Genomic DNA, 14,549 nt, shown 5'->3' with positions numbered 1-14,549 from the left:
GGATAGCCTTAATTCTAAAATTTACCGTTGTCAATATCGACTGCTTACAGATTTCAAATACCCGGGCTGTATCGTTACTCGTTTCCCAGCAGGCGGATATCACAAAAGACCTCGAAAACCGCTAATATCTACAATGCACAGCACCTGCTCCTTGTTCACCGACCACCGGTGCTCTAACACTGGATTGCCCGTTCACATCAGGGTCCCCGTTTATTCGCTAAGGCAGGCTGTCATGCATCCTGCGCCCATGTTCATCAGGCACTTTTCATGCGTTCACCTCTCGATCTCGTCCCCGGCCACCCAAGCCACATTCAGCTCGACGCACCCCTTCTGCAGCCACGAATAGGCGTTTTTACTTGCCCGGAATACCCTCCCACTTCGATTCCCCACTACGTCCTATGCTTCGCCGCTCTGGTTCTCCTCCAGGGTTTGATGGTGCGCTTCCCCACTGCTCGAGGATCTTCTGGACATCCATCATTCATCTGCCATGCTCGCCTTCAAGATGCTGTTCTTGTGAGTCCTCTCAGCGCTCGTACAGTCCTTACATTGTCCTTCTCAAGGTTAATTACGTGTTTCTTCTCTTGACGTGTACCCTGTTTATCCCCACTAGCCCATGCACCAACTAGACGAGAACCCCCCCCCCCCCCCAATGCTGTCCCACCGCTCTACTCTCATTGACTTCGACATCGTCGTTGGCCATCTTTAATCTCTCATTCAGGTTCTCTGAGCTCAGGGTACCCTTCTGCTCAGAACATTTAGATTTATTTTTAAATGCACATGTTTGTATATGAATTTGTAGATTAGCACATGAGAATGGATCAGTGAGATTCATAGCTTTGTAGTCACGTGGTAGTACTAGTGAGGTTCAGGACTCCAGGTTACGACCAGGTTAGGTATTCTGCTCTGCTCAGGCAACGAGTCACGGTCTGCAGTGAGCCTCTAATATGTTCGCGACGTTAGACCTCGACATCAGACCGGGATCTGGGATCGGGATGTTCGAGCTAGGTTTGTTCACGAAGGCTCTCAGAATGCGACGTTCATGTCATTTTGTCTGTACCAGGTACTTCCCTTTGGGCAGTCATCGACATGTTACGCGGACTTCAACATCTATTCCCTCAGGTCGAGGTCAAATTCGATCCAGACAACTCGGCAACGACGCCAGTCATTCTCCACCTTCGTCCTCATCTGGACCTCTTGTTTTCTGGGTACCACCAACGCCTCCATACCATCTGCGTAAGGAAACTTAGGGAGCCTCATCCCCCAGTAACGCTTCGCTACAAAGATACAGTCGTATCGTCATCTGCAGAACCTTTGGTTAGAGTACATGTTAGCCGGACCTTCGGTCCAACTTACCCAGGAGATGAGCTAAAGTACCCTGGTATATGGTTCAGCTTCGATGACGACGGTGTCAATGAAGGATTCAAAGGAGGCATTACACATCTAGAGCAACGAACGCAAGAAGTAAAGCGCATCTTCGTGGGGCAAAAAAGCGTGGATGGAGAGGAGCGCGATGCTTTGGACGAGGTATTACAGTGTCCAATCATGCGCGGTGACATTTCCAATGCGGTTATCAAGGTCATCTCTACTTCTACTTTCTCTGTTATCAAACTTACTCCAATAAATCAGATACATGACGGCGTGCATTTCAATTTCTACTCTTCTCCCTTGCTTCTCCACGTTCGCATCGGCGAAACTACAGCCCAAGACCTAACAATTGATCTTGGACCTCCCTCTCGAGTTCACCACAAGGAGGACGAACGAATGACCATTCACTCACCTAACCTACAGCCTTCTGAAGACGATGGCAGCACTGACTGTAAATGAATCCGAACGCCTCACGAAAATTGCCACTCAGCGTGAATGCTCTAGATTTCTATAACTACTTCCACCACGGTGTGGATTTTCTAATATCTGGCCAGACTCATGTTGTGCGAAAGATCATCGTTCATTCGAATGTGGTACGACACATGATCGCTTCGTGATTTTGTTCTTTCAAATCCGTATAGCCCGGCTCTCCGCTCTTTCAGCGATATAAACGATGCCCCTGGCAGTTGGAGGGCAAACCCGAAGACGACGAAGACGGTACTTCGTCTCATTTTCATTGTTCGTATCCGGACTCATCGGAGCGTGATCCAGATTCGCCTCCCCGCAAGCACTTTTATGACAAGGTTGTTGATTCTCAGTTTTACTACTCTTTATTCTGTACTGATTCGAAGTATAGTTCGAGATGATCAGCCACTTTCTTAGTCCTCGAGACCCGCCACCCTCCATGCTACTCGACCGCACGGATGAATATGATAACATCACGCTGCCTAGCTCAACAACTCGTCAGTTGTCATTGCTGCCCAAGCGTGGCTGTCAGACTAACTGCTTGTTACAGGCTTGTACGGTTATGACGGTGTAATTTTGGAGGTGAATGAAGCATCACAAGTTGTAACTGTTATGTTATTTTGAACTTTGATATCGACCCTGTACTAAGGAGCATGGTATTTCCCTGGATCCATGTATTTGTTTAACACTGGTTACTTACATTCATACATCTATACAACATAGTACATTAGGTTGTTTCGCGCGAAAGTTTATTTTATAAAGATGTCAGGCCAGACGGTCCTTAGCTCCTCTAAATCACTGATCTTCGTGATGCCATCGGGGTCACTAGTATTGGTATCTCGAGCGAGTTTCTTCAGCTTTCCGCCCTCAACAGTTTCCAAACCGACCTCGTGGAAGTGTACGCAATGCCCCCAGCCAAGATCTTTAGCACCCGCGACGTTAAGGTGGCTATCGTCAATGAAGTAACATTTAGACGGATCTGAAATATTCGCTTGTTTCATGGCCTGTATAGGATTGAGCCGACATCCATGGTTGACCATCATGACGATACTCACATTTTGATAATATTCTGGTTCCGGTTTGCAAGTAAAGTCGGTTTGCTCGTAATCGCAGTACACAAGGCCCTCAATCTGGTCTTCTAGGTCTAATATCTTGATCACTCGTCGTGCGTGCTGGAGGGACATTCTGCGTTAGATATTCACGAGTATGCGGATCGGTACTTACGTTCTTGTATGCATTCGTCAAAGCCCATACACGCACTTTGCTTCTGTCCAAATCTTGAAAGAGCTTTCGTAGTTTTGGGTCTGGTCTAATAAGATTTTCGAGAGGAAGTGTTCCATCACATTTTCGATCAAAGTCCATGGGATCTGGATCCGGATGTCTCTTCAGCAGCTGGTGCTTGAAGCGTAGATCCTACCTATGTCATGATGACGCGTTAGACCACGAAGTGCAAGTCCGTACTGAGTGAAGTACGTATGATGCAAATCGGAGGCCTTGTCCTCATCGAACCCAAGCGAGACAAAGTAGGCTACCCTCGCCGTCTTGATTATTCATAATGTTGCAAGGAGTTCAAACACTGACGAACCATGGATGCGCTGACCCATGGCTTGGGAAATCTTGGTGCTCGCAGAATATAGTGTATTATCAATGTCAAACCAGATGACTGATCTAGGATCTTTTGCACGCGTTAGAGTGCGCGATACAATGCGGAAAAAATCCACCTTCTTCAGGTGTATCTGGAGACATCATCGATAAGGGTATGAAGATTAATGGTATGAATGATATAGAATCAAGATAGCGTTCTGGTCTGTAAAGGGCAAGGCTTATAGTGAGCTACCACTAATTTAGAATGTGATTCTCACGCTGTGAACTCCGATACGCTTCGTCCGTGTACTTGCAGCATTGATAGACGGAAGCCTCAACAGCAATATCCTCAAGACTGACACCTGTGAGCACGGATTCTTGCATTTTCTGTCCTCAGGGTGGATGCTGGAAGGTCTCGGGACATCTCTGTCCCATTGATTGTCGGTATTGGTGGAGATCGGAGTTGGATGGCTATCCTACCCTGTGGATGACTCTTATGCAGTAACTGACTGAACTGGTTCTAGATGGCCCGCAGTAGACAACTTGCACCCGGCGTTGGGCGCTTCTCGCGCTCACAGGCTGCTTCACGCCGTGGTCTTTACAAGGGTCTCAAAAAATCCGATAAACCCGCACCCGCAGAAGCTCCCGCTTCCAAGGAAGTGACAGTGGGCGGCGAGAAAAATGGCGGCACGCGTCTCGTTCCCACTTCCAAAGCACCCCGATTCTACCCTGCAGAAGATGTTCGTCAACCAAAGAAGAGCCGAAAGTCGCCAAAGCCCGCCAAACTTCGCTCATCCATCGTCCCTGGCACCGTTTTGATTTTACTCGCTGGTCGTTTCAGAGGGAAGAGAGTGGTGTTCTTGAAGCAACTTGAGAGTGGGTTGTTGTTGGTAACTGGACCTTACAAGGTCAACGGCGTGCCCCTTAGACGAGTGAACCAGGCATACGTTATTGCAACATCCACTAAGGTTGATCTTGGTGACTCTAAGGTGCGTGGATGGCGTCAGAGCATGTCTGAATCATTGTTAAACTTTGTACATGTATCAGGTCGATGCCAAGATCAACGATGCTTACTTTGCAAAGCCTTCAACTAAGGGTGCAACCTCGGCAGAGGCAGAGTTCTTCGAGGAGGGCAAGCCCAAGGCAAAGGAGCCATTCCCAGCAGCCAAGTCCGCCGATCAGAAGGAGATCGACAAGGCTGTCATTGCTGCTGTGCAGAAGCAGGAGAACCTTGCAAAATACCTCAAGGCCACCTTCGGCCTGTCGAAGGGCCAGTTCCCTCATCAGATGGTCTTCTAAGGGTGGAGGACGCTGTTTCGAGGATCATGGAGTTGGGTGGGGTTGTCCTGAGACGACATCAGATATATGATATGCCATACTGCAACGTTTTCATTATACTTTTCATCGCTTTCTTTATGCAAGTAGGCCTTCATGAATCTGTACTATCAGCGCCCTCGTAATTCCAGAGTGACGGTATTGCATTCTTCTGGCAATTGTGGCTGTGCGCAATTTCACCTAAGCCACGCCGCTTTGACTTCTGTAAAGGCGTGACGCTGGATGACCAGGACGTACAACAACTCGAGGTTTACGCGCTGACAACAAGTTGAACCAGCTCTGCTATTGCTGCTAGTACATATTCGCCGACTCACCCTCTCCTTTCCGACATTCCTTCCAGTAATTTCTCATTCCTGGCCCCTGCTGGCTCGTCCCAGCATGTCGACGATTCAGACAGTTCTGCGGCATCGGCGTAATGCCGCTTTTGGGACAATTGGTCTCGCAGTCTGGTTCTATATTTTTGGCCCAACCACCCTGCGGTCATGGTTCACGCTTGTGTTCTGCCTCGTTGCAGTAATCTTGTTCCTGTTCATAGCGAGAGCACATATCGCGCCTTACGTCGTCACACGTTTTTCAAATCATCTACGTGTGCGAAGCATCAGTCTTCGCTCGATTCGTGGTTTATACTTTCGTCGAGGAGGTCGTACGTGGCATGTCGAACGTATTGGGTATTCCTACAGTTCCTCTGGTGAGGGCAAACCCAGGGGATTGCTACTCAAGATTCAAGGTCTCAAAGTCGAGATTGAGCAGCTATCGCACGAGCAGCCCGCTCAGACTAGGCATAGGCGTAGACTCACTCTGGTGGACTTGTCGCCCTCCCCACTAGCTCTGCACTTATGGTCCCTCATGTCAACAGTATATTGGCTATTTGACCCTATAATCCGCCCTATGATCCGGGTTTCTGTCACGTCTATATTGAACCAGGTCATTCACCGCATCCCTACTCTCACTCAAGCTCTTCGTCTTGAACTTGAATCGGCTGTCATCACATACACTGCTATCCCAGATGCCCAACTCGTCATCGAAGGAGCCACTTTACACGCGCATTTTGCTTTCAGTCATCTTCAGGTCCCAGTTCTCCATTCTCATAACATCAATGGCCATGGGGACCACAGACCGTCTGCTGCAGCATTAGCCATGGGTGCATGGAAGTCTCGGCTGGGGATGGGTTTCAAGCGTACGTGGAGACGTGCGTGGGATAAGACACTGGGCCAGACCAAGGCCTCTTTAGCGTTCGATCTGACGGTCAATAAAGTCATCGGTGACACCCCTCTTCATAGTGAGTGTTTAGCTTCGTAATCAATGAATGATATCGATACTTTCATTTCCAGGTCACCTTGGCGGCGAATCAATTTTATATCTACCTGAGACAGTAACTCTCAGTGGGGCTGCTCGATTCAGTCCACGAGACGGGACGATAGAAGCAGAGAGTGTCGAGGTTACTTTGCGCATCCCAAATGTCCATGTCTCGATCGACCGTTGGCAATCCATCCTTGCTATCATTGATAATCAGAAAACCAAGAATGCACAAGCTCTTGTCTCACCCTTGCTCGTGTCGCCACTTTCACCCCAAAGGCCTATGCTCTTGAGTGAAAGTAGCTCTGCAGTACGTGTCTCTGACCGCATCGCAGTTCAAGATTCTAACACTCCACTTGAGTCCTATCATCGTCCCCACTTTTCATTGCCGTCCGCTCGTTCTCGCAAGAGAAGGTCTCGCATGGTGAGCGGATATCGATCTTTGACAAGCGATAAAATTTCATCACACTATGTCACCTAGCAATTGTCTTTGCTATCCAAGATACAAGTGGACATACGTTCAATCAACGTAACCAAAGCGTTCGGGAGGGACATTTACAGGGCTTCTGTGCAGGATGTGTCTTGCGTTTGCGGTCCAAGCGACCCTGATCACAACTCATCCCATCGCGCTTGGCTCGGATCTCACCGTTCGCCCACGTCGTCCGTTTACTTTTTACGACTCAAAATTCAGGAAACTACCCTCAGTAGACTCAGCGATGTCTTCACTAGTAGCCTCCAGGTACTTCTTGTCGGTGCCCTAAATGCGTCATTCACGGCATCAGAATGGCCATCATCTTTGCAGCGAATTTCACCGGGTGATCCAAATCGGCCTCTGTTGCTGATGGATCTCAGCCTCGCTGAACTTGCCGTTACAGACCGCTTGGACGTGGTGCATCGACTATTAAGCTGCCGACCAATCTCGCCTCCGCGCGCCTCTCCCTCACTCCCTGACACATTATCCCCTATCCCTCGAATTATCGCCGATATTGAAGTCGGCCGTCTTTCTGCACGGCTGATCTGTGCTGATGTAATGGGCTCTCAGACGCCATTTTCCCTAACCTTGGAGTCCAAAGGTTTCAATGCCCATTGCACATCGACGTTCCGCACGAAATCTTCCATCACATGCAATTCCGTTCATCCGTACTCTGATCCAACTGGGCTGTACATGATACTGCAGTGGAATTTTCATATGGAGCCTGTCTTCCTGAACCTGAACACAGTCTCTCTTTCGCGAAGAGCGTCGAAACGGTTCTCTACCCAAAATCCGAACTTGGAAGGGGTTGACAGCTTGCTATCCCTCGAAGCGGTCGAAGGCAAGGGAACGTTAACTGCTCTAGGGGAATTCATTGATGATGAACGATCCGCATTCAATTTGCTGCGCACCGAGTCTCTTTTCCTTGATCTACATTGCTACACGGAAGGGATCATATTGGAATTGTGGCATCCGCAGTCTGTGGCTGCTGTAGGTGCCGTTGTCCCCTTGCTCCTGACGAAGGAGAGCACACCCGCGCCATCCGATAAACCTCTCATGCTGCCTCTGGGTTACGCTGCGTCTGTATCTGTCGCTCGGCTGGTCGTTTTCGTTACAGGTCAAGATATCAATCCCAACGCCGAAAGCGATGTCACATGTGGCGTTGCGTTTAGCACTGGTATAACAGCGCGGTATTGTTCCATCCATCCAGAGCAAGTTTATTCTGTGGAACATTCGAGGGCACGTGCACAGAATAGACACAAACTCTATCTTCCTGCGGATCATCTCGCAGAAGCATTGGCTTCCGCAAGGGTTTCTGCGGCGTCCACTGAAAGTACTGCTCATGGGAAGATAGTCCTGTGGAACACATCTCTTCGTTCAGCTGCTGCTGATACATATTCGATGGACGACCCGTATATCTTTGAGAAAGATGATCCTGCATTCGTGGGCAAGCATATCGTGTTCTTACACAGAACGGAGGTCGACATCACTTCCCGGGGGACCAGGTCGCAAAGTTCGTGGAATTTTCAGTGCAGTGCCAATACCATATCTGCCACCATTGACCAAGCCCGAGTTTCCTTTGACTTGGGGCATGTTGTCGCCTCCCTCCTTGCACTTCGAGTATTACAGAACATAATGCCTAAGTTACGACCTGCACAAGCCTCCGGTGGCTCGCGTGTCCTGGGCTTGAGCTTCCGGGGGATGATAAAGGCTCTGCAGATCCAATGGAATTTGCCAGGGCAGCAGCCTGTCACGCGGATCAACTACCTGGAGGCGACCATTAGCCCTGGGAATGTGGAGTATTGCGTTAACTCACTCGTGTTCTGGGTTCCCATGCCTGCAAAGCCGCATCGCTGGAGGGAGGCAGAGGAAGGTAGATGGGAGGAGCTTGGGCGCTTGCATAGGTGCACAGTTAGTTACGGAGGTAATCCTAACGACGCTATCCGGGTTGAAGGGGACAGCATTCGTTTCGGAGTCCCTTCAGGATACGTACTCGCGGACTTGCTCCTTGCCATTGCCCTGGCGATCAAAGCTTCGCGCCACATACATCGTACGGTCGCCACAGGTACATTCTTTCCTTTCCCTCCTCCAGAGGCCGAAGGTCCGAAGGTTGTGCCAAATATCTCGGTGTCCATCCGTGCCATATGCTTAGAGGCAGCAGATGACCCTTTCGAATCTCAACTCGGGTTGCTTTGGAGAACTGGCCTTGACGCTGCCAAAGAACGCCTTCAGCGGGAAGATGCGTTTGACGCCAAAGTCGCTGCGATATTAGCTGCAGAAGGAGCTGATGCTTCGCCGTCACATAACGCTGCATTCGGCTCAGACTACCAGTTTGATGCGGGTCATTCTATTTCTGTCGGCGAGGCCCGGGAAAGGCTACACATGGTCCATTCTCTTGATTGGCTTCTGCGACATCGACAGCGAAGGCAAAAAAGAGCAGTCAAAGAAGATAATTTCCACCGAGATTTCCGAGGACCAAGTCCGTTAAAGCGCCCAACTGATGTTCCTAATCTCGTGAACGTGTCTGGTAGCCACCGTACGCCACCCCTATTCCGCGCAGTCATCTACGGATTTCAGCTCCAGCTCTCCCAGCCATCATTCCCATTGGAGCAACTACCTGACTTCTTGCATGTCCAGGGTCAGGGTGTCCCCAAGGACACTTCTTACACGCTCCTTCTTCCAATGCATCTTGATATCTCCTTGACATCTCTTCGAGTCACGCTTCGAGACTATCCATTGCCACTCCTTCATATCCCGTTCCATTCTGAAGACAAAAAACTTCCTGTTCTGAGGTTCATTTCCGACTTGGTCGTCGCCGAGGACATGGGAGCGTCACAATCTGTCGAGTGGATACCTTGTCTCATCAGCGAGGCTCAGGGAGGCTTTGTTCCCAGCAGCCCTCTTGTTATCGAAGTTCCCAAAACCATCATGCCCGTCAAGACGTACGCTAATCCCACTGTCCAAGTTATGACTGATGGGGTAACAGGCTTTGGCTGGGGCGCGAGCTATAGTGCAACTACCCAAGATCTTGTTCGGGTTTTGGAGAGCTTAACATCAGAAACGCATGATCCGTCTCCGACCGTTGGATTCTGGGATAAGGTGCGTCCCATATTTCTTCTCACTGCTATCTATAGGGTCTGATTATGTGTTTAGTTGAGACTCGTTTTCCACTGGACTGTCAAAGTGTCGTTCACCAATGAGGTCAGGCTCTACATGAAAGGTACGATTATGGGTGTCGTCATTTGTCATGTGTTTATCATTCTGTGCTAGGTACACGTGATCCATACACCCTTCATGATGAAGGTGCTGGCTTTGCGCTCTGCTGGAAAGGAAATCCAAAATTGCTTATTGGATTTCCAAATGACGTCAATGAACTCATTCAGGTATCTAGTGATACAATGTCTATTATTATTCCAAAGTAATGTCGTCTCGATTCACACCAAGGAAAGACACTGATAACGAAGATTAGGTTCCATTGCGAGTGGGATATCGCTCAAACCAAGTCGAACGCCAACGAAGCACATGACACCGCGCCTGATTGCCTTAAGACGTGTGCAAAACTTAGCTCTGGGGTACGTTTCGGAGTTGGTGTCATCCTAGAACGGTCCTGCAACAGCGAAGATTGTACATCTTGCGTCGGATCCTCCTTTGACCGCCATTGCCGCTTTTTCACCTTCCGGCCTCATTACGATGTGCAACTCGTGACTATGAAGACGGACCTAGATCGACAGGTTGTTTTACTCGTGTGATTGTCTTTCCCCCGCTGATTTTTATCCAGAGACTTCACGACTCCTATAGGGGCTTCCGATCCGACTTCATCCACCTCTCCGTATCTTTGACATCTTCTCTGCACTCGCATACCTGCGCTGATTCATCTAGCCCGAGTAGTTTCCATTTGACACCACACGCATTTGCTCATTTCTGGTCCTGGTGGGCACTCTTCGACAGCAATTTGTCCTTGCCAGTCAGACAGGGCACGTATTATCCCTCCAAAGCATTGTCCCCCAAATTTGCTCGTCAACTTGCGACCATGAAGTACCGATTGGTGGTGCCACGCTTATTCATATCTCACGTCTACATTGACGACACGAGAGACTCTTGGGTTTCTGGAACCACCTCCTTTGTGGGTACCAAGGCTAACGTCGGCCACTTCCAAGCAGATATGCACCAAAGAGACCAAGAATCCATCGCTCCAGGCGACAGCCAGGACAGCATCAAGGTTGTGCGACATAAGCCCTTCTACGCGGCGGAGGTTGTCATGAAAGACGTAGACCTGCGTGCCATGCTGGGCTACCTTTTCTGAGCCCCTGAAACAAGCCGTTTCTCTGCCGTTCGAAGGCGAGCAGGACCTCAATAATCCTACAAGGCCGCCGTCAACAAGTGCTCCCTCCGACTGGATTGATACCGACGACTTTGTGGAAACGGATTGGTCTTCCAAACATGAACCAGATATACAACTCCTTCCAGTGTTACTTTGTTCCAGATTGACTTATTTTAAGAAAAACGTCACTTCTGGACCTATCGAGGACAGCAAATTTGGTATAGAGGATACGCATACGTGTCTTCTTGGAAGCGAGGCGTGTAAGCTATTTGAAGTGCTTCCCTCTAGCCTCTGAACCTGATAACCCGAGTGTAGCTGTTCCACAGGTTGAAGTTGACCTCGCCAGCCATCGAATTGCGCAACTCCAGGACCTTGCCGCGCAACTCCCTGGTGCCAGTGAAGGGGTACATCCAAACATTCGCCTGTGAAACTTAAATGTGCTCACTGAAACACCAGACCTCAACTTCCCTGCACAGAATGATGGCCTTGTTACAGGACTACGTCAATCATTTACGAATGACCGAAATTCCTCACACTGGTCCTCGAAGTAGCAACATTGAAAATTATTACATGCCTTCTGAGACTGTAGCAGCTGATGAATGGGCAGAGTTTGAGAATGTTTACCAAGTTCATGCTCCCAAGGTTTTCATGAACAATTCTATCCGTGATGTCTGGCGCTCTTGGTCTACTCCTCCGACTTGTTACTCATTACTGTCTATAGATCATGCTGCAGTACTACAACTGTTCAAAAGCGCGACAGGGATTTGAGTATCATATGGCCACGCGGTTCGTGAATCATTCCTATACACTTTTAACTGCCCCTTGATCGTTTTGCGGCGTTTAGTGCTGTTAAGTTCATCAGGGACCAGGCCGAAGCTGCCGAAGCTGTCTTGTCAACTGGGCCCCTAACCAATCCCAAAGGCCCTGCGAATACAGCTCAGACTGCTACAACTGTTCTAAAAAGAATCTTGAATCGGGATCGCAATGATGCATCTATTGAGGTCGCGGATGAGGTTGCGGACGAAGATGGCGCTGTTAATCCTCTCGCCGGCTGGGACGAAGGGGTGGCATTGCAAAAGCGCCATTTCTGCCTTCTTTTGAAGCCCCAGATCGTTTTGCGGAGTGAAGGAAGTCCTGATTCCGTTTCCGTTTTGGCTGCTGCCCAGGCTAGACTGCAATCGTTCACAATCATGGACAAGTCCAACCTGGAGGATCCTATTAGTGGTACTATCATGACCAGGTAATGTTCGAACTTTGGGCTGATTGTATCGTAAGCCTCACAAGACATGACAGGAATTACATGTCCTTGGATGGTCTTCAGACGTTCTGTCCCGTAGACTTGGCATCCTGTGGCGACGGATGTGTGCCACTGGAGGTCCTCATCGACTACCGTTGTGAGAGTGATACTTTCGACCGAATAGTTCCCCAGACAAATGCTACGTGCCATTACGATCGGTTCAATCGCCTTCGTCTACGTAACAATGTAACATCGGTCACTCGGTCTGTGCCGGACAATGAGCACCGTCGAGGCAAATATGCTCATTTACAGAACGAGACAGTGAGACTGGCGTGTGTAATTTTTCTGCTTATTATTGACCCATTGGCAGGATCTGGTCCGGGTCCGTGTCCCTCGGTTCACTGTTTCTGCCAGCGACCGTCACTTCCAATCCATATCTAACATTATCACAAACCTCATACTCTTCTCTGATGCCGCTCACAAAACTCGGTTGGAGAGGCTTGAGGCTTTGCTGTTTGCCTACGACTTTACAGACTTCAAATCTGCGGCAAGTGTTGTTTCGGATCTACAAAGTCGTCTCCGAAACGCCCTTGAGACACGTAGGGATGCTGAAAATCATGCACGATCGATCAGCTCGGAGACCAGGCTGGAAATCCTTAAGCTCAAGGCCCACATCTTCCTTCTAACTGAGGAACTTAATTTGATATTTGACGCTATCAAGTTAGCCCAAGATCGAGCCGATGAGCGCTCGGACCAGAAGTCGGCGCTTCTGCTTCTAGCTTCTTCTTCGGACATTTCGTGGCAAATGCTGGACGAACAGCGAGAACTTCTTGCAAAGCTCGCAGTCCGTGAAATCGATTTCTCTTGGCTCAGCAAACAAGATAGTTCGACGTTGACCAATCTCGTGGTAGGAGACCTTCAGGCGTTTGACGGCTCTCCTCATGCCTCTTGGCCTGAGATTGTGTCCAAATTTGAGGAGCCATCTAATCACCCCATGTCCAAGGTGCGTCCTCTAGCCTCACTGGCTTCGCTTTTTGACATACCACATTTCAGAGAGGAGTCTTTCTTGATGCTGATTGGGCAGTGCTTGCCCCTGTAGGGGGGATTAGTATCTATGAGAAATTCCAGCTCGATTTCCATCCAATCAGGCTTCAGTTAGACGCTAGCCTCGGTCAGCGAATCATGGAATATGTCTGGCCGGCGCGGAGAAATAGGAACAGGAGCAGCGACACTACATCTGCATGCGATACGCACCATCCCAAACCCCGAGCGTCATTGGATTCTTCAAAGCCCCTGCATAAACCACGCCCATCACTGGATTCCACCAGCCTTGCTCCTCCTTTACGGAAGTTGGGCTCGTCAAGGTCGTTCACAGATCTGCGGGGTGCGGCGGCGGATTCTATGATCACACCATCTCCTACTACACAATCTAATCAGCGTTCGTTAACATCAAGCCCTGACGCGCTGGATGAGGGTCATCGGCATAGGCACACGACAATGCGCCAGGGATCGTTAGACCATAAGACCGATTTCGACGAGATGAAAACGCGCTCCTCACAAAAAAACTTCGTGCTTGTAAAGATTTCCAGGTTGGTTCGCTAGAAGTGATTGCGTCCGAGGATACTCATGACGATCTCTCAGTTTGGAGTTGCTGCTAAGCATCATGAAGGCTTCATCTTTTGAATGTCGTGATGCGCGCATTCGAACACACGCGTTGGAGATCAGAAACCAGACCTGGAGTGTACGTTTCATTATCCTACACTCAATATTGTTGGCTAAGTTTGATGCTATAGTTTGAAGAATTAGTTGAACAGTTTATCCCATCGGATCTCACGTGGAAAGGCTGGGTCAAGATAGCTTTGCATCAACCATTGGTTCCGGTCTTCCCTGTGGCCCGAGAGTTATTCTCAAAGACGAAGCTAACCGCTTCCAAAAACGTCTCGCAGCTAGATCCTCGACCCCCTCGGAAGATACTGAAGCTGAAACCGAAGCGAACAGACACCAACTCAGCAGCCCCACCAACTAGACCGAGGAGATCATCCTCAAGCGGTACCAATCCCAGTAGATTTATTGGAATGTCCCTCACGGACGAGCCGACCGTCATGGATGAATTGACTCTTTCCCCTACTGTGCCAGATATTAATCGACCGTCAAGCCGGGCTCGGCTGCTCAGTGTTTTCAATCGCGGCAGAAGGAGTCTAGACAATACCCCCAACGTAAGCGACTCCACTTGACCTGTTACAAATAATTGACTTCTCTATGTAGTCGGGACGTCAGTCTGTGGATCATTGTGATCCCGACTCTCCAGTGCCCAAGGATGGTCCTTAGTGGATGCTCGCGAGGATATCTCACTTTTAACTCTGCACCATTAATTTGCTTCGGCATACTTAGGTAGTATTCGATATTCTACCAAACGTTTGTTATCGGCATCTTCCTTGCAATATACATATCAGGCACGGTTTAGTCAACGGTGC

The 14,549-nt window shown here is 49.3% G+C and overlaps 5 protein-coding genes across 5 annotated transcripts; 4 read left to right on the top strand and 1 right to left on the bottom strand.

The window, feature by feature from the left end:
* The first annotated feature begins 86 nt into the window (after positions 1 to 86).
* EDB91DRAFT_1103904 (uncharacterized protein) lies at positions 87 to 838 on the top strand. Its single transcript, XM_041317364.1, has one exon. The coding sequence runs from the start codon at positions 268 to 270 to the stop codon at positions 583 to 585; it is 318 nt and encodes a 105-aa protein (XP_041182782.1). The 5' UTR covers positions 87 to 267; the 3' UTR covers positions 586 to 838.
* EDB91DRAFT_530889 (uncharacterized protein) lies at positions 766 to 2,517 on the top strand. Its single transcript, XM_041327605.1, has 7 exons — positions 766 to 1,005; positions 1,061 to 1,575; positions 1,627 to 1,816; positions 1,870 to 1,958; positions 2,007 to 2,168; positions 2,222 to 2,327; positions 2,381 to 2,517. The coding sequence occupies exons 1-7, from the start codon at positions 945 to 947 to the stop codon at positions 2,452 to 2,454; spliced, it is 1,197 nt and encodes a 398-aa protein (XP_041182781.1). The 5' UTR covers positions 766 to 944; the 3' UTR covers positions 2,455 to 2,517.
* On the bottom strand, positions 2,365 to 3,835 carry EDB91DRAFT_530832 (pyrimidine 5-nucleotidase). The gene is made up of 7 exons (XM_041327604.1): positions 3,693 to 3,835; positions 3,552 to 3,637; positions 3,416 to 3,505; positions 3,248 to 3,358; positions 3,055 to 3,197; positions 2,886 to 3,002; positions 2,365 to 2,834 (listed from the first exon to the last, which is right to left on the bottom strand). Exons 1-7 carry the CDS (start codon positions 3,731 to 3,733, stop codon positions 2,580 to 2,582), a joined length of 843 nt encoding a protein of 280 aa, XP_041182780.1. The 5' UTR covers positions 3,734 to 3,835; the 3' UTR covers positions 2,365 to 2,579.
* Positions 3,693 to 4,949, top strand: EDB91DRAFT_1103885 (ribosomal protein L6e-domain-containing protein). Its single transcript, XM_041317363.1, has 3 exons — positions 3,693 to 3,778; positions 3,939 to 4,403; positions 4,462 to 4,949. The coding sequence occupies exons 2-3, from the start codon at positions 3,939 to 3,941 to the stop codon at positions 4,711 to 4,713; spliced, it is 717 nt and encodes a 238-aa protein (XP_041182779.1). The 5' UTR covers positions 3,693 to 3,778; the 3' UTR covers positions 4,714 to 4,949.
* Positions 4,939 to 14,543, top strand: EDB91DRAFT_1343699 (golgi-body localization protein domain-containing protein). The gene is made up of 18 exons (XM_041325790.1): positions 4,939 to 6,028; positions 6,081 to 6,469; positions 6,527 to 9,616; positions 9,671 to 9,737; positions 9,788 to 9,935; positions 9,987 to 10,248; positions 10,296 to 10,739; positions 10,789 to 11,098; positions 11,154 to 11,242; positions 11,295 to 11,507; positions 11,560 to 11,624; positions 11,683 to 12,078; positions 12,132 to 12,396; positions 12,446 to 13,078; positions 13,129 to 13,664; positions 13,717 to 13,816; positions 13,869 to 14,291; positions 14,341 to 14,543. The coding sequence occupies exons 1-18, from the start codon at positions 5,128 to 5,130 to the stop codon at positions 14,401 to 14,403; spliced, it is 8,394 nt and encodes a 2,797-aa protein (XP_041182778.1). The 5' UTR covers positions 4,939 to 5,127; the 3' UTR covers positions 14,404 to 14,543.
* The last annotated feature ends 6 nt before the right edge of the window (positions 14,544 to 14,549 follow it).

The sequence above is a fragment of the Suillus paluster genome (assembly GCF_016628075.1).
Source record: "Suillus paluster strain FC165 chromosome Unknown EDB91scaffold_4, whole genome shotgun sequence".
Taxonomy (NCBI): Eukaryota; Fungi; Basidiomycota; class Agaricomycetes; order Boletales; family Suillaceae; genus Suillus; species Suillus paluster.
This window is presented reverse-complemented; position numbering and strand designations above follow the sequence as displayed.